General features: G+C 32.5%; 2 protein-coding genes and 1 long non-coding RNA gene across 13 annotated transcripts in view; 2 read left to right on the forward strand and 1 right to left on the reverse strand.

The window, feature by feature from the left end:
* The window catches only part of LOC146997883 (uncharacterized), a 144324-nt gene that overhangs the window by 39730 nt on the left and 80770 nt on the right, over positions 1 to 23824 (reverse strand). Inside the window, exon 3 of one of the 5 annotated variants that reach the window (XR_015040083.1) lies at positions 9392 to 9537. The exons of 3 other annotated variants lie outside the window; for them this stretch is intronic. The gene's annotated coding sequence lies outside the window, so the exon portion shown is untranslated. Of the gene's footprint in view, positions 1 to 9391; positions 9538 to 13414; positions 14901 to 23824 lie in introns of those variants that run through there. One more of the 5 variants, XR_015040084.1, reaches the window with a different exon arrangement.
* Positions 1 to 23824, forward strand: part of LOC146997884 (uncharacterized) — a 135301-nt gene that overhangs the window by 2204 nt on the left and 109273 nt on the right. For 4 of the 7 annotated variants that reach the window (XR_015040087.1, XR_015040086.1, XM_085812510.1 and 1 more), the window contains exon 2: positions 12999 to 13035. The exons of 1 other annotated variant lie outside the window; for it this stretch is intronic. Coding sequence is in view for 2 of the 6 variants with exons in the window: in XM_085812510.1 (XP_085668636.1) it covers positions 12999 to 13035 (37 nt within the window). In the remaining 4 variants the exon portion in view is untranslated. Of the gene's footprint in view, positions 1 to 5300; positions 5388 to 12998; positions 13036 to 23824 lie in introns of all 7 variants that reach the window. 2 more of the 7 variants (XR_015040088.1, XR_015040090.1) reach the window with 2 other exon arrangements.
* LOC146997885 (uncharacterized) lies at positions 3 to 4073 on the forward strand. Its single transcript, XR_015040093.1, has 2 exons — positions 3 to 3871; positions 3958 to 4073. It is a non-coding gene; the product is annotated as an uncharacterized LOC146997885 (long non-coding RNA).

Raw genomic sequence — 23824 nt, forward strand, 5'->3', positions numbered from 1 at the left:
TATTCACTTATATATATATTTTTTCAAATACACAAAATATTGGTAAAAGTTTACAATTGGGTGCCCCTTGTTTTTTGGCGATTCTTTTTTTGATGCCAAGATCGGCACCAGGAAGGTACAATTTCTTGATGGTCGCTACACAAAACAAAAATAAGAAGTCAAAGAATTGTACAGACTCTGTGTCCATGAACACATTGATCTGTTTTCACTTAAAAAAAAAATCCTAGAATTGCACAAACTAGGCATTGCGCACTGCCTTAAATTTGCCCATGTACACATCAATCTATTTTCATTTAAATAAAATCAGGAAGCTAAAACAGAGTTAAAACTATCATGGTAACCAGAAGTAAGGTTTCATCGCCAAAATTTAAAAAAGTTGTCGTGAAGCGAAGGGGCACTCAGTTCTACACTAGAGCGAAAATATTTATATTCGTGATCTGTTTGTATGTAGGAATTCAATATACAATTAAAGTAAAATGTTTGATATCCAAATGTAATCGAATATGTGTAGTTTCCTAAAAAAGTGCCAGAATATTTAAATGTGCGAAACTAAAAGTATAAAATGTTAGTTTCCTTGAATTATGCGTTTTCTTAGTCTTCATTTTACAATAAATCCAGATGTTAAGTATAAGTTCAAAAATAGGCTGACTATATTTTCGTCATGTCACATGTTATATTAAGTTGACCATTATTCTTCAGAACCGTATGTTTAGCTTAAAATGCTCGTTAAAAATGGGACAAAATGCCATAACGCACAAAATACCTTAGATGGAGCTCACACTGTAAATAAACTAGAAACTCTTAAATTTGTTATTAGTTTGCAAGTAGAAAAAGGGAATTTTTTAGTAAAATTTTTGGTGAATCTTCGGATTATGGTAACTTGGCGAAACTTTGGCGACCATCCCTGCTACAGCAACCTGCTAGTTTTTTTTTTTTTGGATGCCATTTTGTTTTCACGAAGTAAAGCCATGTTTTATTTTATTTTTTTTTTTTACTCAAAATTTTTTCCAACAATCTGGTAGCCGAATTACGCTTATGCTAGAACTTTTATGGAACAAAAGTGCTTAATCATGACGAAGATTAGGTGCGAAATTGGGAGGAAGTGTAGAATCGCCCACTGCTTGCTGCGTTTTTAAGAATTGCATATACACGATATCTATGTACACATCAACCTATTATAACTTAAAAAAAATCCCAGAATTGCACAAAAATGGCATTGTGCACACTTTGGTATTGCGCACACAAAAATGACTTTATCCATGTACACATTGACCTATTTTCACTTAAAAAATAAAAATTAAAAAAAAAAAAATTACAAAAATCCAATTCTTCTTACTCTTGTAAAAAGCACCAAACAAATAAGTGGGCGATTCTGCACTTTAGCAGCGAAATTGTTTCTAAGTGCTTATTAGCTAAAATCCTGTTTGGAATTTTCCGGAAAATGTCACATGACATGTCTCATGATCTCTCATTTCTCTGAGACAAAATAATCTGTGATTCGAACTGTGTACTTCTCAGATTATTGCTAAAATCCTAGCTAGTAACCTTTATCACCTTACCAAAATGTCACCAAACTACCTGTTACCATGTTCCAAAGATTAACCAAATTTTTGAAATGATCTTTCTGAAAATTTCTAAAATCATGTATTTAACAGCTTTTGACACTATAACATATTTTCTGAAGCAGGGCAGAATTTGAAAGGTGAAACCTCTTGGAAAACACACAAAGATGTCTTGTAGAATATAATACAGTATTATCAATTAATTACATAACTGCTTTTCTCTTACTTGAAGCAGAACTTTACTAATCTTGTGAGATATTTAGTCCAAGACAATTTAATTATAATATTGGGTACTTTTCCATTTCGCCGGCGCAAATCTCGCCAAGCAGACTTTATTGGCAGCAACATACCGTATACACATAAAAAATTTAACCAATGTTAGTTTTAAGAATTTTTTATTTTGAAGGCATAAGCATTTTAGTATGGTTTAAAATTTTGTAAAAAACCAATAAATAAAGACAATAAATTTGTAAAAAGACATTAATTTAAGAATTTACTTTGCTTTCATCCTGATTCGCCGGTTCATATCACGTGACCCCAAGTGATCTTATCTCATGTAAACTACGCTACAAAAATATAATTCTCTCAGTAATTATCTACATTAATTTCAAGTTAAATCTTATGGAATACAAGTTCAAATGCAAGAATTATTTTAATTCGTACGAATAGCTTACTCAGAAATTATGTAAAACCGCAGTGCTTTACTTCGCTAGTGCATTCTCATTAGATTTGATGAATTTAACCCTTGATTTTCCTTTTCTATATCTTTGCGTTCAGGTGAGAAGTGTGATTGCATCGTAATTAATTACCGCGAATGGTCTTAGGGCAAAAAATTTAACTATCTTGTAAAAATTCTATGTAATTGTATGTCAGTATTGAAAGAAACAATCAATCTGATAAGAAATGGCTGCGACTTGTTTTGAAAATGAAGGGTAAAAGTTTGCCAGCGAAGATATTCCGTTTGGCATCACTTGTACCATTATTGGCGACTTTATCGTTTGTGCCGGCAAAACGGAAAAGTACCTAATATTATTTTTCAAACTTAGGTATATTTATATTGTAATAGATGAGTAAGAATTAAGGATACAGTGGATATTTAGCTGAAATATGCTAATCAGCCTAAATGCTACTATTTATCCAGTAATGTTAAATATTTAGGAAGAGAAAAATTTCCACACTTTTTTTTTAATAATTCAGGATCTTTATTGATTATTTATAATGGGGATATTTCCATTCTATTTTATTTCTTTCTTCCTGTTAAATAGTCTTAAAATTTGTTTTAATTAAAAATAAATAAAAGTTGTAGATTGATAGAAGCTTTCCGTAATGTGAAACAACCTTTCCATGAATACGTTTCTTCCCATAATGTTATGCAATTGCAACTTTAAAATATTAGATTATGTTAATTAAAATTTGGGTAAAATCCTATAAGAGCCCTTGCGACAAACTGGGAGAGTGCAGAATCACCCACTGCTCCGCACGTTTCTCAAAATTGCCAACTTGAAAATAGCAAGTAAAAAAATTGGGGTAGAGTAGACTTTAAGGTACCCCTTGTATTATGGTGAAGTTGTTGTTTGATTTATCACCAAGTTGTTGTTTCATTTATGGTAGCCTGAGTAGTTGAATGTTATGGAAACCCTATTGTGACATAATCAGGTGCATGATTCTGGGAAATTTTGAATCATGGGATGTTTTGTAAGCGTTTTTGTGGTGTGTGTTGGTTTGATTCTTTAGACAGTAGAATGGCCGAATGTAGTAAGATTAATTTGAAGTTTCTGTACAATTTGGAGCAAAAGGGGAAAAGAGCTTTAATTGACTGGTGTGTAAATGTAGGTTTACTTAGTAGCCATTATAAGTGTTTTGTATGTAGGAAGGATATGCGTCTAGTCGAACGTAAAAATCGTTTAGATGGATTTGAATGGGTTTGTAGGAAGAAAAGTTCAGATGGTCACTATGTGAAGTGTTCGATCAGAAAGAGTACCTGGTTTGAAAAAAATCATTTGAGTATGATTGATATTTTGATTTTTACGTGGCTCGGGGTGTACGAAGCGAACTCGAAAATCATGGTAAGTGAATATTTGCTTTTGGTAGTGCTTAAATATATAACATGTTTTTTCTTTTCTATGTTATTTTATTTTTTGGTTTAAAATGTATTTTATTGAGATTTTGCATTTTTTTCCCCTATATTGTAGAATTTGGTGCTCCTTTGACTTTTTAAGTGTAAATATATCAATGTGTACATGGACAAAGTAAAGGGAGTGTGCAATGCAAGTTTGTGCAATTCTGGGATTTTTTTTAAGTGAAAATAGGTCGACGTGTACATGGATAAAGTTAAAAGAGTGCACAATGCTATTTTTGTGAAATTCGGGGATTTTTTTTTTTTAAGTGAAAATAGATCGACGTGTACATGGATAAAGTTCGTGAAATAATGAAGTATTTATGACCTAAAGGGTATCAAAATTTACAAAAAAAAAAAAAAAAAAAAAAAAAAAAAAAAAAAAAAAAGAAGAAGCTTAATATTGATTTGTTTGCCTTATTAAACATTTCTCTCAATGCAAGTTGTTTAAGTTGCTCCGTTTGTTGCGCTAATACATTCTCTTTAATTCTGTAGACAGGCATATCCTTTGCTTAGTTACATTGTGTAAGTCCTGTAACTGCTGTTTCGAGAATTCCGATTAATTTGTCAATCAAAATTTTCTCGTTGTCAGTAACTTCTCTGTCACTTTCTTCACTATCAGTAGCGTATTTTCTGGATCTAGAACTATACTACAGATTTCGCCATTCATTAATTGATTGATGATTGAGAAGGATTGTCATCACAATGAAAACTTCTTTTATATCATCCTCATTTATTACAGCTTGTCCACATTTCTTTACAAAATCCGTTAATTGGAAAATTTCGCCTTTGTTTTGCTATATCCGAAAACCTTTAAAATTAGTGGCTATCATCATCAAATTTAGCTATCCTTCACTGTACATATTTGGCTATGCATCATGAGCTTGGCGACTAACGACAAGTTGTTCTGTTAAATTTTATCTTGCTTCTATCACGCACTGAGACAATTATGCCTGAATTATATTAGTTTTGTTATTTATCATACTTATGTCTATTTCTTTCACGTGCTTAAGGCTTATTAGAGTTCTGAATAAATAAATTCCCACATATATTTCAGCCTTATTGAAGGCCGGCGCTAGATATCTTACCGCTTGATGCAGTCTCTGTGGGTCCTAAATTCTCCGAGTCTCTGCAGCCATACGAGCCCTGGTGCTGGTTCTGGGTTTATGTGAATAACAAATCAATTATTCTTAATTCAAATAGCCATAAATTTAATCTTTGAGTCTATGAGTATCATCAACAAAATCTATTTTTATCACATGGAAAGAAATGTTTGGTAAATGTTTCCTCGTAAACATTTTTTTAGCACATTTAACTTAAATCTGTAATCATCGCCAAGCGTAATGTCAACATATAAGGTTACCATACACCTTTATTATTCAATTACTAACAAGAAAAATTGGGTACTTTTCCGTTTCGTGGATTTCAGACTTTGTACTGAATTTCTTATTTATTTTGATTAATATAGCAATTGGATTATATGGATGATCTTTAACTTTGTTAGAGATTTCTTGCTGGTAACTTTATGCTTTCTTGACTACTGTTATTATAATGACTTTTGAAATTGCTTGTTTTCATGAATGTGTTTGATTGATTTAGAAATTCTGAATTTTCATCCACAGAGAACCCGTTGGCGCCGTTGCTGTTTTACTCGCCAAGTTCACCTATGGTTGATGGGCGTTGGTTATGAGATATTAAAACACATGGAAGTAAGCCGCGTAAACATGATATTTAAAGAATATAATCAAAGTAATTAAAGAATAAGTAACATAAATTCACGTTAGCAGAGAAAACAATATATTAAGCATATGAAAGTGAAAATTCAAAATTAACTGGTTAAACACGATGCACGAAAATAAATTTGTATTTAATTCAAGTTAGCACAGAAAACAATATGTAAAGCTTAATGGAAGTAGAAAAATCATGTAATATTGAGCTTTGTAATAATGACCCTTTTTCTTGGCAATTTCTTGGGAAAATTGAGATCTGTCTTTGAATATCTCTCAGTATTATAAAATTCCAAAATATTTATGTTTTTAACAGTGCAGTTTCTAAAGAAATTGTGAATTTACGATTAATATCTTCATTGCATAATTTTAAAGTACTTCCAAAACTACGATTGAAAATCCATTATGATCGCATAAATGAAATGAATAGATATTCTCATTTAAATAGAAACTTAATTGCAACTGATTACATAAAAGTTTTTTTAGTAATAAATTATATTCTGCTCTGACTTATTTTTTTAAATTTTATGTATATGTTCATGTATTGCACGAAAAAACCAACATATTAACTTTACATTTGGCATATCGATTTTTATTAAGACTTGCTTTTTTGCATGTAACCAGGGTTCATAGCGGTCCTTATAAGTGCTTATAAGTCCTTATATTTGAAAATAAAATATAAAGGCCCTTATAGGTGCTTACTTTTTCTTTAAAGCCCTTATTTTTTTGTTTTTAGTGCTTATTTTTTGCTTTTAGTGCTTTTTTTTTAATGAACGCGCTATTTTCCCCCTACCAAAGCCGAAACTAAATAAACAACTTTTCTTAATATTGAATGTCAGGTGGTGAATCATACTCCCGGAAATAGCTTTTCCCCCTTTCTCTGCATTAACATAACCTTTGGTGCGCACAAAGAGTACAGACAGGTGCCCGTCGTTATATTGGTCAAAGAATTGCGAAAGGTGTAGAAAATTTCGGTACATTCGGCATTCTTTTCATCCCACCCAAATACTATACACGTTTAAATTTCTATCCAGATCTTAATAATTTGCATTCTCGTTCCGCTTGGTCAGTTCATATTTGTGTTTATTATGATCATTATGCTTATATTATGAGTATATGTATGAATGTTTATAATAACAGTTGCAGTAACTGCTGAAGTATAGTAAACTTCCAAAAATGGTTGTATTTTAACACAGCGTTTTAGGAATAATACTCGGAATGGCTTAAATAAAGGGAAAGTAATCGAATAGTCAAAATAATTTAGTTTTTTTTGGCCAATACATTATATAGTGCGAAGATTGGGAGGTTCTCCCCTTTCTCCCCAAAATCTCAAATATTGAAACTGTTACAAGTTCGCTGCAAAACAAGCAACGGACTTTTTTTTTTTTTTTTTTTTTGTCACTTTCCAATCTGGATTGAATAGGATTAAAAGTTCTGCGGTCTACCAACCCAAGCGAAGAATGATTCTATTGCGGAAATTTAACGCCGTCTGTTGAAAATTAGAATGAAAAACACCCCAGTTACTCATATTTAGTTCTTTATTCTCCCAATTTCAGCAGCTGTTGATTCCGATTGCGTAATATCACGTAGGGAAGAATTATGGCACACGTATTGTGCAATAACGTTTGCGATATTTCGCAGAGATAATTAATTAATTAATTTTGATGTTCTGTTTGAGATTTGTTTATGAACACTTAAAAGAGTTTTACTGTGCTTGCTAAGCAGAATATTTTTCAGTTCCATTGGTTTATTTTTATATGATTCACATATCAAAATGTCAAAAGCATTTATTTAGCGGAAAAATCTAAAAAGTGGCTACAGTCAACCCCCCCCCCTCCGCTCCTCTTTTTCAAGTTACGCTCAACTGTCCGAATATTCGCCAGTTTCCAAGTATGCGGCTTAGTTAAGCTTTTACTGTTAAAGGATGACTGCATGAAGCAAATTTCTGTCTTCTGATTTCAGAAATGTTCCTCTTTTTTACTTAAATTACTTTGCTTGCAATATCTGTTAAGAGAAAACTGATATACAATGAAAATTTAGAAAATATTCAGAATTTAGATTTAAATTATTTAAATATTAATATGAGTGGAAAAATAAATTGTATTTATTATTAGGTTCCAAGCAAATACAATAAATATGCCTTATTATTATTTATTTTCTCTATTTTGAACTGAAATTTCATCATTAAATCTTGTAATATAGTTTAGTTCTGCATAGTTTTTTTTTTTTTTTTTTTTTCTCTCATTGTAAACTAGTTCTGTAAATTGAACTGTTATTTAAAATTTAAAGGGAAAAAAAAAAGTAATTATTTTCCATGGTTGAGGTAATGCTTATTCTCTCTTAATAAATACTGCATTTCTCATATTTTAAATTACAAGTCTAATTAAGGTTATGCAGTTGTGTATAATGTCATTAGACAGGTGCTTATTTTTTTTCTTAAAATGTGCTTGAAAAGTGCTTATTTTTTTAACTAAAATGTGGCTATGAACCCTGTGTAACTCATAACGAGAACCAAGGAATATATCATTTTTTGTGCACTGCTTTGCAACTGATATACAGCTCATCAGCAGCTAAACAGTAAAGTGACTGAACTCTGGTAGTTTAGTTAGCCAAGCTAATGGGCAAGTTGTATGATTGTTTTCATGGTATTCCCAATATGTAACGTGGATTCAAACCAGTGTCCTTCAGAAAGACCTCCTTGAAGGCATCTTTTCTTTTAGGCAGATATCTCTCCCATGCTTTTCCATAATTTAAACAAACCCAAATGATGTATGCTGCTAAAAATTTTATTTAAAGTCCATATTTAATAACATTACAAAAATTGCAAATATGGTCCAAGTTAGATCATTTTTAAATGCATATATTTATTTTAATTACACTAATTGTATATATTTATTATATGAATATTTTAAATGTCCATTTTATCATTAATTATTATTAATATATTTATGGACAACATTTCTTTTTTGATTGTTCTGTCCAATGTATCCTTGATTTTAATTTCACATTTAAATTTTCACACCATAATTTTATAAGTCTTCTGAAATTTAGTCACAATTTCACTCAATTTAACCGCGTAGTTCACAAATGCAGCATAAAAACTATGTTAATATCAGTCACCAAGGATGTATGGATTAGGTTTTTCATGCATAACCATGAGTTTTTGAGTATCCATAAAACTATTCTGTCATTTTAGAGAATCAATAATACTTTTTATTTCAGTTTAATCATCTCTTTGTGTGTCACACCTGAAATCTTCTCAAATGTTATTGTTTTGTTTATTTCATGCTTATGACTGCATAAGAAGACTTAAGTGAAACAAATGTGTCACAAGCAGTGACACTGAGATGTTATTTCACATATAACTGAGAAGTACAGCACTAATTAGCACTGTAATTGTTAAAGAAAGTATCCTGGCTTGTAAAAAGCTTCGTTGCATGTAATGTGAACTTAATAACTTTATCATTTTAAAATTAAGAAGGGTTTGTGTGTACTTAATTCAATATACAAAGCATGTGAGAGCTAGCTGAAAAAGGCATGCTTTTGTGAATATTTTCTAGGGTAAATAGGCTCATGGAAAACCACGAAAATGTCACAAAATTCACAAAACACATACGAAAAAAATAACCTGCACAACCAGCTCGTTTTTCAGGATTTGAGCCGAGATTGAACTACCACTATTCAGCCTTCTTAACCACTCGTAGGACTAAATATGTAATATGTAATATCATGTAATCAAAAGTTAACTATGTGTTGTGTAACAGGATTGCTTTCTCAAGTATCGAGGTAGGAAATACTTAATCTATTCTTTTTTTTAAGTGTTTGGTCATGGTATTATTCATTACATGTACTTTCCATAATTCATATAGAATATTAATATTTCTACTACAAGTGTCTTTTTTAAATTTTTAAGTGTTTTGCTTGTTGATATTCTCAAAATTGTATCTGATAATTAGTATAATAGGTATAAATACAGTAGACATATATAATCGATCAGGAGTGGCTAAACTTTATGTCAGTGAGAACCACAACTGCATATTTACATCATAGGTGAAGTAGGTTTCAGACAGCAAGAAATGTCGATTCCAAACAATCATTCAGTGACAGTCTTAGTTCAATAAGAGCCATGTGCCTGTAATAAATTAATGAATGCATGACTTTTAATACATCCATTTTACATAAACAGTTTTTCAATGTTATTTTTATCAATTTACTTGTAAACAGTTTAAAGCATTTTATGTTGAAACAACTGCCTGTCTTTCATAGTATATTTGACAGTGCCAATAATTTTCAGTATTGAAATTCTATTCAGTAGCATTGTTAATAAAACTTTTGAAGAGTCATTTGCACTTGGATTCATTACACAAGTAGTGGTTTGCTAATTTTGATGACTTTGAGTATCCATAAAACTATTCTGTCATTTTAGAGAATCAATAATACTTTTTATTTCAGTTTAATCATCTCTTTGTGTGTCACACCTGAAATCTTCTCAAATGTTATTGTTGGAAAAGCATTAACAATATATTATCTGGTTAAAGTTTTAAGCCATAAATATTGTTTTTCTCATAATTTTAGATGACCATACCAATAATAAAAACATTACTTAATTAATTATTTAAAATGCATATTTTGGCAGGTGACAAAGTCAAAATATTTTATCGGTTGGAAACCTCATGATTCTGTGTGCTTAATGCTACGTTAACAGCCATGTTACCAATTATCATTAACCCCTCTCCCGCCATATTTTCTTCCACAAACTAGCATCTGTCACCGAAAACTTCCTTTATTATATGAAAATATTTCTATCTATTTGTTAAAAGTTCATAAATAATAACGTGAAAATACAAAAAAATAATAATAAATAAGTGAAGAATAATTTAAATTGGCAAATGCGAACAATGACGGTGATAATTCAACAAAATGAACGTTAGAGGAATGGTTGCAACCTTCTTACAAGCGAATAGGTTGAATCTGCCGGATTACCAGGTTTGAACTATTATCGCCAAAGTTGGCGATGTTTACATTTGCCGGGTTCTTTGCGGAAGTGTTCCGAAATTCTAATTAGATGTAAACAAATTTCATTTAATAATAATTAAATGCCGTGTAAAGCTTCAAACTTATTTTTTTTTTAACTAATACTTAAAAGATCTAACATTGTGGTTCTCAACCTATTTTGCCCTATTCCACCCCTTTCACCATTGCTAGAAGATCATTCCCATCATGCCCTTCCTTTTCAGTACTTGAAAAATGCATATATATATTTATTTAGATTGCTTTTGAACTTACTTTATAAATTAAACCAAAAAAAGTACAGAAAATGTTGGTATATACCAGGATTCGAATAAAAATAGTTTTTTATATTTATAAACCACAGCTGCCAACTCTGCTTTTTCTTCTGGTCTCCTGGTAGATCACCAAATCTCGATAAACTTGTCTCAGTTGCAACAAACAGGGCGAAAAGAATGACCGGGGTAAGAAACGTTTTTGTTATTATTTTGAAAGGAAAAATCAGTGACAAGATCTTACTTACCATTGTATCATTCATCAAGAAGCGCTTTGTGCTCGACATTTCCAGAAGAAATTTGCAAAGTTATGGAATTCATAATTATATTATTGTTAACCTCATTATTACTACAGCTTTTAATCATCGCCAGTTTAAAGAATTTTTAGTTGAAATGGAGAGCGAGTACTCAGATCTTCTGCTGAATAATAAAGTGCGTTGGTTATCAAGAGGAAATGTTTTGAAATGTTTTGCATCCTTATTAACAGAAGTTAAAGCATTACTCCTTGAAATGAGTGTTTATAATCCAGAACTAATGAATGATCAGTAGATCCAAAAATTTTATTTTATGGTAGACGTTACATCTCATCTAAATCAGCTTAATCAAAAAACTATAGGGAAGAGGTGTGTGTGTGTGTGTGTGATTATGGCAAAGCCTCGAGGGCTATCTGCCTAAGAGGAGGGATGCCTTCATGGAGGACTTTCTAAGGGAAACTGGCTCGTTTTTAACACGTTACACATGGGGAAAACCACGAAAACGCCCATGCAGCCAGCCCGTTCGCGGGATTCGAACCTCCTATAGGGAAGAGGAAACACAATTTTTCTGATGTTGGAAGAAGTTATTTCATTTGAAAGCAAATTATCTCTTTCTGCTCAAGATTTTTGAAACAGAAACTTTGGTTCACTTTCCAAGCCTGTTGAAACATTCTCAAGAAAATAGATCTAATATTGACATTTGCCATTTCAAAACAACAGTTTTATGACAGAAGTTTTTCTCAGCAGGTTTCAGGAATTCTGAATCAGCAAAGCAACATTAGCCTTTGTTAAAAAACCTCTTAATACTAGTGCAACGGAATTGCATTTCTCTGTTTAATATTCACATTGGCAACTCTGAAATCAATTGCTGAATTAAAAAAAAAAAAAAAAAAATTATGAAACTTGAAATTTGAACATTTTAAGTGCTGATGTAGAAACATTGGAGAAAAATAAATGTGTGCTTAGTTCACAGCACAAGTAATCTGGAGAAGGAAAACATGTGGAATAATATTATTCCCGACTCATGTAATCAGCTTAAAAAACTAACGTTTGATGTTTTTCTTATTCGAGTCTACATATTCATACGATCAATAATTTTCAAGCATGAACTTTTTGTCAAGAGTAAATAGAGAAGTCATCTTATTCATGAAAACTTGTAATAAGGCTTAAAATGAAAAACAACATACAAAATGCAAACTTTTCAAGAAGATGCAAGGCCATTGTTTACATTAGTGTTTTGTTAGTCATTATTGCGATTCAAGTTTTTCAATATATTGCAATTCTCTTTTATCAATAAAATAGTATCGTTATTAAGTATAATATCAAGTTTTATTCGACATATATATATAGTTTAACTAAGACTTAAAAACTGAAATATTGAGTTAATTTTAGGGAGTGTTGTGGAGCGAAAAAAGATGTAGTGTTGAGAAAGGTATAAGATGGTTTGGACATATGCAGAGAATGAATGGAAGAAGATACTTGAAAAGAGAATACAAGTATTAATAAATACAGTGCTGAACTGTTGATAATTGACTCTGTTGACTAATGAGTTTGCCTTCACTGGCCAAAGGGATATAAAACTGAACTGAGAGCAAATTGTGTGCCATCTCAAACCTTTTCTGCTGCATGTACTATGCCCTAAAAGGCTGAATTGTTATTATGCCCAACAGTGTTATGTTGTTATATGTAAAGATTTTAAACAATTATTTTTTTGTAACTGTTTTCTGAAATTATTAACTTAGTGTTTTATGTTCAGTTTCAGCAGTTTTCTTAGTGTTGATTAAAGAGTTACTGTTTATTACATTTGCTATTCCTTATTACTGCACTAAAGGCTATGATTCTGTATACATTAATTAGCAGCATGTTTAAATTCTTAGTTAAAGGTCTTCAATTTAGTTTCATAATTATTTATTGTATACCTTCTTCATATTCATCTTAAATTTCAGAAGAAATTTACTTCCCAGTTTAGTCCTTTGAAGCAACTTATATGTAAATATTGTATAGCATATTCTGTTATGTACTGACTATTGAAATGCATTTTTATTTCTTTTTTGCAGGACATTTTGCAGTTTGAAGTCTCTATGTACTACTGAGGTAAAAAAATTCTTTTATATCTAATCTGAAAATGAAATATTTTTTCATAGGCAATAAATTCAGTTCTTGACAACTGCATTCTAAATTAGAATTTTAAGCACATGTGAGAAAACAGGAAAGTGCTTTCCAGTATTTAATTTTAAAAAAAGTTGAATTTTTATTTTCAGAAATCATCTTAAATTTATTTAATAAAGATCATGGCAAATGATTCCAAAATTTTTGGTGCATGTTTTACTTGTCCCCAGAACTTTCTGAGTTGTCCTGCTGTGGATAATTTCTACATAACCACTGAATTTCTGTGATTCTGATTAATTCAGGCTCCTAAGAACTTGATGTTTGTGTCATTATTTGATTTTTAGGAAAGTGATTATTCTAAACCTCATGTTTATAAAAAAATTTACTGTAGTTTGAAAATATGAGGCTTGGATGATAATATCAGCGACTCTTTTAAATATAAGCTACAACTTGCTTAAAAGTATCTTATGCAGTTAATGCCACTAGATACCTTTCAACATAAAAAACATCTTCAGAATTATTTTTATTTCTTGCATTTGCTGCAAACATGAAAGAAAAGAAAAATCTTATAATTAAATTTTGTTGCTGTTAAACATTTCTGTAGTAGAAGATAAGCATGTTTAATTTATAATACTTTTTATGTATTGTTTGACATATTTAGAAGTATTAAATATGTATATGATGCACAATTTTGAAATCTACAAAATAAATTTTGTTGTATATAAAATTTAATTATAAATATTGAAGTAAAATAACAGACAATAACATTGCAAAATTAAAAATTTACTCTTACAAACACTTCAAAAAAGTGAGAATAAAATGCATTAAAAATTTAAGCAATATTTTTTATAATTTAAAAAAGTATCTCTTCATATAGTATTAATAAATACAGTACAAAGTTCGAAATCCGCACTAGCCGATTCCGGATTTGGGATATTTCCAAATCCTGTGGGGGGCTGTAAAGTAATGTTGCTTTCTTACATTAAATTCAAACAAATAAATTTGTAACAAGTTTTTATTTTTAAGCAATAATATAATCACCCTCGTTATCAGCAACCTTTTGCCATCTAGTATGCAGATTTCAATCCCAGATCAATAAAAATCAATTGGTTTTTGAGTAAAATATCTCAAGATGGCATTTTGGACATCATCAAAATTTTGAAATTTTTTGTTACTAAGAAAATGTTGTAGGGATTGGAATAAATGGAAATCCGAGGGTGCGATATCGGGCGAATATGGTGGGTGAGGCAGTACCTCCCACCCCAATTCATTATGTTTTTCCAGTGTTCGTCTTGCACAGTCGTGTTGCAGAATGACGCCTTTTCCGTTGACAATCGCCGGATATTTTCCAATTAAAGATTGGTTCACTAGATCCAATTGTTCAGAATAAAGGTCTACATTAACAGTTTTTCCAGATTTCAGCAATTCAAAATGAACAATTCCACGAATACTCCACCAAATACCCAGAAGTGCCTTTTCGGGATGTAAACCCTTTGTAACCCCTATTAAAACTGCCTTTTGAGTTTTGGATTATCATATAGGACTTATTTTTCTGTCTCCACTAATCAAGTGATCAAAAAATGGTTCTGTATGGTGCCGTTGAAGCAATACATTGCGTGTGATGGATAGGTTGGCCTTGTTCTCTTCGGACAGATTATGGGGGACTCAAACACCTGCTTTGCTTATTTTTCCATTCTGCTTTAAATGTTTTTGGTCGACCAAGGTTGGTTAAGAGTGTTTGACAGTTCCTCGATTGTTTGACATTGATTTGCGTCCACTTCTGCCCTTAGCATGTTGTTGTCTATCGTTGTTGTCGACATGCGTAGAAACGACATTACTTTTTGGTCCCCCTAATAATAGATCATCAATTTAAATCTGGTAAGATGGCATGCAGAAATTATACAATTAAAATTATGAAATTGTAATTTATGAAATAAAGAACAATTATGATCTAAAGGGTATCAAAATTTACAAAAGAAAGCTTAATATTTGTTTACTTTATTAAACATTTCGTTCAATGCAAGTTGTTTAAGATGCTCCCACAAAAAATTCAAAAAGTTCCTTTTTCTTTTTTCTTGTGTCATATACAGTGGACTTTCCAATGCCATACTCCTCACATAATTTTAAGACGAATATGCCTGTATGCATTTTTTGCAGCAATTCCACATTTTGTTTAATGGACTTCTAAACATGGTTTCGCTTTGTAGATCCCTTTTGTAACTCCAGAATTGGAAACTCTTTTCGACATAATCGAAAGTTCAAGCTTAGTTTTTATAAAATTTCTGTAATAATAACAGTCTGCGAAAATTAATAAACTGGGTCAAATTAGAAGGTCAGGGAGCAGCGCAGTCTGCTACATTAATTTAAAATGCCTTAGAATCAGTAATGATAATTTTAGCCTAACTTAATAGCGTGTGTTATACGTTATTGTCTATGTATCACAAGATTGGCAACGAAACCCAAGTGGTTTCGCTAAATTTTGTCTTGCTCCTATAGCGTTCTGAATTAAGCCTGAATTGTAATAGTTTAGTTTTTTACTATACCTACGTTTATTTCTTGCACATGCTTCAAACTAATATGAGTCCTGAATAAATAAACTCCCACATATATACTTAAGACTTTATCTAGGGCTGGCGCTTGAAACCGCCTGGTATCGCCTCTACAGGTCCTAAATTCTGCTGCAAAGCGCTTTTGTAAGTTCTAAATTTTAACCATGCCTAAACTTTGGATCCCAGTGCTTTCCCTAAATCATAAATACTTCTCATCCCTTAATTTTGACACTCGGTGCTTTCCCAAATTCTAAAAATTTCAACTTCCCTAAATTCTGCCGTCCAATACACACATATCTATAGTGCAGGACGGGTTTAAAAATTTTGCTTTTAATTTTTAGCCTATTATTGTGTTTTTTTTATATGTATGTATATAGGCATAAATAAATGCAACAAAATAAAGAACAAGGTTATAAGGTATTTCTCCCGCCTTCCTAGCATCCCTTCGTGGTATAGTGGTTCTGCATGCTGAGCCGGTATTGTCAGAGGTCCGTGGTTCGATTCCCAGCAAAGGCGTTGTTAATTTTTCATCTTGCCTGCTTCCAGAAAAAAATACCTAATGTCTCTAAAGTGGCGCCCGAACTAAAAGGGTGTTTCATGAGGATTCTCTGCGCCCAGGATTTGGCGATTGGGTCCCCTAAAAACCTCAGTCGCCCTTTCAAAAGGGGAGTATGTAAGGTATTTCTCGTGCCTTCCTAGCATCCCTTCATGGTGTAGTGGTTCTGCACGCTGAGCCGGTATTGTCAGAGGTCCGTGGTTCGATTCCCGGCGAAGGCTCTGTTAATTTTCATTTTGCCTGATTCCGGAAAAAAATACCTAATGTCTCTACCAGGTATAAAATATCAAAGAAAAAAATCTCAAATATACAATGTTCATTAATGTATGTATATGTATATAATATCAATATAAATGTTAGGTTCTGAAGCAATTAGAAAATTTTTAATTACGCATACACACACACATATATATACATTTTATAAGCATATATAAAATAAAGCGATTTTTAAATTACTTATATGGTTTGTTGTGGTTTATTTAAATATAGCAAAGCACTCGACGGCTATCTGCCTAAGGGTAAGGATGCCTCTGTAGAGGACTTTCTAAGCAAAACTGGATCGTATATGCGTTATACATGGGGAAAACCACGTAAACGCCCATACAACATGAAAATGGATTGTCTGGTCCGCACTTCTTAAGCAGAAGTATCACCAGAGCCAATGGGCTAAGGAAATTTTCAATTTTGGAGCAAGAGCTCAAAGATCAAATAATGCCAATTAGAATTTTTGAAAGACCTAGTTAGAATTTTGAGGTCTTCTGACTAGGAGATGTGTTGGCCTCGCCAACGTCTTTATTGAAAAAATACATTACATAGCATGTTTTTATATTTACAAAACAAATTATTTTTTGAACATAAATTGAGTTATACAATGCAACATAGAATGATAGGAAGAACAAAGTAAAGAATCAATATTAAGTATTACAATAATTAAATGATTAATAACATGGCAAATAAAAGTACAAAGATATTACATGATACGATTGAATTTACAAGTACAGATCTAATTCATTGTGATATGAGTATTCCAATATAAGTACAATAATATTATATAATACAATCAATTTATAAGTACAGATCTGATTCATTATGGTATATGTATTCCATAAAACTTGATAACAAAGATCGTCCCTTGTCGTTCTTAATTAGTTGTTTTAGAGTTTCTAAAGTTATATTTTGTTTGAAAATTTCTCTACGTTTTGTTGATACACTGGAATAGTCTATAATCATATGAAGTGCATCTGCGGATTCACTACCACATTGACACTTGCATGTAGATTCCTTTAGTTTGAATCTGTTAATATAAATCGGAAAGGCTCCGTGATTAGTGATAACTTGATTTAAAAAAAATCACTGAAATGCCGTTTCTCCGAAACATTCGGTAGAAGTGTGAACGTTTGTCGTCCTGTTTCTTCATCGTTCCATTGTCTTTGCCATAGATCGAGAGCTTTCATCTTTGTCGTCCTGATGCTATTACTCATAGGGATCTTGCAGTCTAGGTACGTGTTCGAGTAAATCCCTTGTTTGGCTAGCTCGTCAGCTTTTTCATTGCCGGCAGTGCATTGAACATTATTTATTTCATAGATTATATGTCTATTATCCAATAAACTTTCAATAACTTTATAAATATTTAGAGGACATCTCAGATTGCGGAGTTCCTGTAGTAGGAACGGCCACCAAATATTGTTGAATGCACTCTTGATATCCAAAGAGATAACATTGGTGTAATTATTATTACGTCGGTTTGCTTCTATTTGTGAGACTATGTTGTCCTTGATGGCATCTGCTGAGCATTTTCCCGCCGTGAAGCCATATTGTTGTTCACTTAATTTGGAATTCGATACTAAGAAATAAGTCAATCTGTTAGTGATTAATTTATCATAGACTTTACTCCATGCGTTAAGCAAGCAAATAGGGCGGTAAGCATCAGGAAGCTCACCATTTTTTCCTTCTTTTGAGAATAATACTAATTTCGCTGTCTTCCAGCAGTTAGGAAATATTCCTCGACGGAAGAGTTCATTAAGTAACGCTACTTGTAATTGTGGGTTAGCATAGAAAACTTCAGCTATAATTTCTTTAGGTATATTGTCCATTCCAGGTGCTTTGCCTGGATTGAGGGATTTGATAGCATTTTCCACTTCTGGAATCGTAAACGGAACATCATTTATTGAATTATATGGATTCCTTAAGTTGTTACGAATTGTCGTATGAAACTCCGTGTCTTCGCTGATTATATCTTTAGGAAAGTGGTAATCCATTAGGAAACGTATAGTTTCTTCTATTGTGGAAGTCTTGGTTTTATCTGGTTTGAGTAACGCTTTTAATTGTAGAGGGGATTGCATAGTCCCCTTAGCAATGTCATAGTGTACCCCGAAGGGTGAACTAGGACTTAGACGCTCCAGATATCTTTTCCAGGTTGTTCTTTTGGCTTGCATAAGCTTTCTTTTATAGAGAGCAAGGTCTTTTTCATAGACTTGCTTATAGTGTGCACTTAGTTCGTCATCATGAATACATTTGTGATAACGCTTTCTCAAAGCGAGGATTCTTTTTCGTAATATTGAGAGTTCCGGGGTCCACCAAGGGACACCTTTGTGTTGAGTTTTAACATATTTTCCCTTGGTGTGGGTTGCCAAGTCACAGTATTCCTGTATTTTCTGAGTCCACTTAATTATAAGTTGATTAAGATCAACTGTATCTTTAGGCAAGTAAGATTCCATTGAACCAAAAAAGTGACCAATTTTTGCCTTCAGTAAGAGCCAATCCATTTGTGTAAGTTTATATTTGACTCTTTGAGTTGAGCTAGAATGTTGATACGTAATTTCAAAAGAGATATAACAATGATCACTTAAAGTGATACAGTCCATAACTTTCCAATTATGAATGAAAGACGTGGAAGAGATTGATCTGGAAGCTATAATATCAATCCAGCTGTTTCCCCTTGTGCAATTGTAGGTAGGGGGACCATCCGGATCGTTTTCAACAGCCAGTCTATGCATTGTTAAGAATTCTCTAAGTGTGCGTTTTCTGGGATCCTTGAAGGGGGAGCCCCAGAGCACACTTTTCGCGTTTAAGTCGCCAAGGAGAAGAAGATCATGTTGATCGTCAAAGTAACGTTCAGCTAAGTTTAACAGAGTAGTTAAATCTGTTAAGTCCGTTATAGGTTGAGTATAACAGTTAAAAATGGTTATTGTCCTATGTTCAATCTTTAATGTAATAACATTTAAAGTAGAAGAAGCGTAAGTATTCAGAACCGTAAGTCGTGGGTTAACCACCACTGTGGCTGTTTTGGGGTGGTCATTTGGAGAAAAAATGTTTGAGTCGGAAAGCCAGACGGCTTGTCATTGATACAGTATGGTTCTTGAATAAAAATCAAGTCGTATTCAAAGATACAAGTCTTTAGTTGTGCTGTTGCGACATGTGATCTCGCTAAATTAATTTGCAACGCTTTTATATTTTGAATAAGTTCTCTAGCCATAATTGATTTTTCTTCGAAGATCTTCAATTTCTAGCTGTCTGCTAGGACAGTCTTTTGAGAAACTTGAGTGCTGCTCGTCAAGGTGCTTATCACTATTCGCATTTCTTTCTGCACAATGAATACATCTTTGGTAGTTATTGTCACAATTTTTGTGGGAATGTCCCACTTCTCCACAATGTCCACATGCCTCTTCTGTTTGGCATTGTTTAGAAATATGTCGGTATTGGCAGCATTTAAAACACTGCGTTGGTCTGATGTATTCTCTTAAATTGAAACGTTCCCAATTAACGCACAGTTTGCGTAACTTAGTAAGTGTTTGAAAACCTCCGGTGAGGTTTCACAAACCCAATGATTTCCGTTCTTATGCTTGATAGGAAATTTAACCTGTAGGCCATCACCATCGATGCCTTCGTTTTGGGCTAAAATGGCTTCCTTAAGTTCTTCCTTAGTCAAGTCCCTTGGAATATCATATATTATAATTTTAGGAAGCCTACGTGTAGGACGAACAATTTGTAGGTCCTTTTTAAGTTCTGGTACAGTATTTATTTCATTTTCTAGCGTCTCTATGTCTTCCGCTTTATTGGTCTCTATTAAGAGACCACCTTTTGCCTCATTTTTAAGTCTTTTCACTCCAATGTGGAGCTTTGTGGGATCAATAGTTTTTAAGAGCTTCTTTCTGATGTTGTCTGGTTTATCCCCTTCATTTGTGGGGTATAAAATAGTGACATGTTGTTTATCTGGTTTTCTCCATGTTTTGGATCGGTCACGAGCTGGACGTTTAAGTACGTCCGCATAAGAGTCTTTAATGTTTGGCGTTTGATGAATTTGTCCTTCCATGTGTGCCATCTCGACACACTGTTCAGTTAGAAGGTTGAACATCAATTGAAATTGATGTCGAATATCAGCGGCTACTGCCTTGTTTATGCCAGAAGCTTTATTTGTCAATATTGTCTCTAAGGTGGCAATATATGCCTGTCCTTCTTTGAGAATGTCTTTAGAACTCATTTTGATGTAGGTAGAGTTATTCAACGCTTAACTAAATAAGATGCACTGGGTCTGTAGACCGACCTGGTACCCTGGGGTTCACACCAAGTCAGTAAGTAGTAGGCACTTTTGCTCAGGCTTTCGACCCTCCTTGGAGAGGGAGCCCCCCGACCTTGCCAAGGTACCCGAGCACTGGGAAAGCACGAATGAACAGGTGAAACAAATATTCAAAATTATATCAATTTTGCACATTAATATCGCATTTCAATCGCATACAAATCGTATTTCTAATCGCTTTCCCCGGGGAGCGTAAACGCCCATACAGCCATTCCGTTCACTGGAATGCGAACTCCGGACCGAACTATCACTGTTTAGCGGCTTTACCACTCAGACGCTAATGAACCTTCTCCTCACATATACATGCATATATATATTATAATATTTACATGTAGAACATATGTTATGGTGAAATACCGAAATCTGGAGAATGTCGACTTTCACCGGTGAATGTTCAACATATAAGAATATATTTCTTCTCCGTAATTCAGTCACGAAAAAAAGCACTTGAGACTTAAAATAAGAACTTAAAACACACAGTACATTGAAAATGAGAAAGGAAAATAATAGAAGTTAAAAACTTACTTAATTATACAGTGCGTTCTAAATGAGAAAATAAAATAATAGTAATAAAAAGCTTACTAAATTATGTGACTCAAATCTTATTTATTGCAACAACTTAAACTATTATGACTTCTTATGAACTCTCTTTTCGACCTACACCAGAGCATATCTGTGATTGTCGACATAACACCGGTGAGGGTCCGAATGTACAAGAATGTAATGCAATATTCGATCTTTCACCGATGTATGTGGTAAATGTTGTCATTCTCCGGTGAAAGTCGATATTCTCCAATTTCGGTGTTTCACGGTAACATATACGTACACATTAAATTATTAAATTATATTTGCATGTCGATAAATTATATTTACAGGTTGATCATTGATAAAAAATTATAAAATATTGTATGGAATTATTTCGCTTCCTAGATTTTTCGTAAGCTTCATCATATTTCTAAAACAGAATCTAAGTGGTGATCCCATTTGCAAGCTGTTTATATATCTTATTTTTTCTGCACTGAATTATATTTAGAGAATTATTTCACATGATTATAGCTGAAAATGCAGTTTTACAAATGAAGAATTTAAAGGCAAGAAGAGAATTAGGTCCTTTTCTAATTATTCTTGAAGCATTTAAATTAAGAAAAACAAATGGCAGATTAATAGAGATCACTGAAATAAAGTGCTCACAGAGGACAGATTAATATGCAAATAAATTTTAGTTTTCATTAAGTAAAACAGAATTCATCTGGCTTCTGTGAGAAAGGAATCAATCCAAGAAACTATTTTTCTATTTTCGCAATCATAATTTTTTAAAAAAATATTCAAAGAATTCATATTCAAACATTGCAGTCTATTATAATCAGTAATAATTACCTAAAATGCAATTTTAATCAATATTAATTCTCATTTTCTCTTTGATAACCCCTCTTTAGAGTTAAATAGCAGTCACAGCATTTTTCGGCTACATTTTCCTTTATAATATGCTTACGTTTTCATTTACAACTTTTAATACTCTGGGAAAATTTCAGTATGAGAACCCAGAAAATTATTCTTAGTGATGCTAAGATTATTGATCATTGTCATGCCGCTGTGCTTCAAAAGAAATCCTATTGTTTAAAGGTTCATATCCTTAACCTTCCGACGTTCATATCCTGGCCTTAACATTACATTCATATCCTGACCTAAAAATAAAAGCTGCGAGTCAGAATTAAAGGGGTTGCTCATAGGCAACCTTAGTTAAAAAGAAGTTAGAGGAAATGTTAATCAATGCATAATATTATCTTTTGAATTAAACACTAACACACTATTTGATCAAGTTCAAATAGAAAACAGATATTCGGCATTTGATTTGAAAACAGATTAGACTTGCAAACAGATATTCGGCATTTGTAAAGAAAATAAGGATGAATCAATATGAGTTTGTTTTCTGATTGCAAAACCATCTTAAGATACTATCGGATTTAATCTTTAAATTATTCCAATAATATTCAGAATAGTTGGGGAGCCACTATTCTTAACTAAAATTCACTAACGCAAATCCTATTTTGGGTTGAAATGATTTTCATTAATTACGTTTTAGAATCTATTAGGTTATTTTTTTATAATACGCCGAGAGGTATTTTTGAAAATGAGCAATGCCTTTTGCCAGGACTCGAACCTGAACCTCTCGAATACGCGCCTAGTGTGCTAACCGTCACACCACAAAGGCATACTGGAAGGAGAGAGAAAATACATTATCCCTTTTAAAGGGCAAATGGAAATTAGGAAACCCGATCGTTAAATCCTGGTTGTGAAGAATCATCGTTCACAACATTTTAGTTCGAGCGCCACTGTAGAGTCATTAGGTTATTTTAAAGGAGCTGTGAAAAATGTGCAAAGGAGTCGCCGGAACTTGAACCTGCACCTCTCGAATACGCGCCGAGTGTGCTACGGTTACACCACGAAGGCATGCAGAAAGGAGGGAGAAAATACCTTATAACGTTAATGAAAAAATACTAAAAATATCTAAAAAGTTAATTTTTTAATTACCTCAGTTTTTGTACTGATAAATGATAAACTATTATAATATGAAAGAACAAAAGGAATAAAATTAATTATTTACTGATATTTGAGAACTCACTTTTTTACTTCCTTGTACGAAGTAAGTTGTAAATAATGAGACAGACAGTGAACGAAGTAAGTTGTAAGTAAATCAAACGAAGTAAGTTGTACTTTTGTAAGAAGTGTCGCAGCCATGAAAATTTTCGGGTATCATATTTCAATGAAAATACCCATATATTAACTGCTATCAGATACAATGAACGATGTTTTTGCATGACATCTGTAGGTAAGAACAGAATAAAGGACTCTTTTTCCCAAAACGGTTTGCAAAAAGGATTTAAAATGGATTCAGGACAGATTTTTTTGTGATGTCTAGATGTACGTATGTAAGTATGTAGCTCGCATAAATCAAAAACGAGTAGACTCAAAACGTTGAAATTTTGTATATGATATAACATGTAGTTGTGCACCTACCTTTTTGGTTGGATTCGGCTGCACCAAAAGTGTATAAATAAGCAAATATACCCACTTTGTAACTCAGCTGCGTGA

The sequence above is a fragment of the Stegodyphus dumicola genome, chromosome 3 (genome assembly GCF_044657685.1).
Source record: "Stegodyphus dumicola isolate Sdum_Otavi_A_Nest chromosome 3, ASM4465768v1".
Lineage (NCBI taxonomy): Eukaryota > Metazoa > Arthropoda > Arachnida > Araneae > Eresidae > Stegodyphus > Stegodyphus dumicola.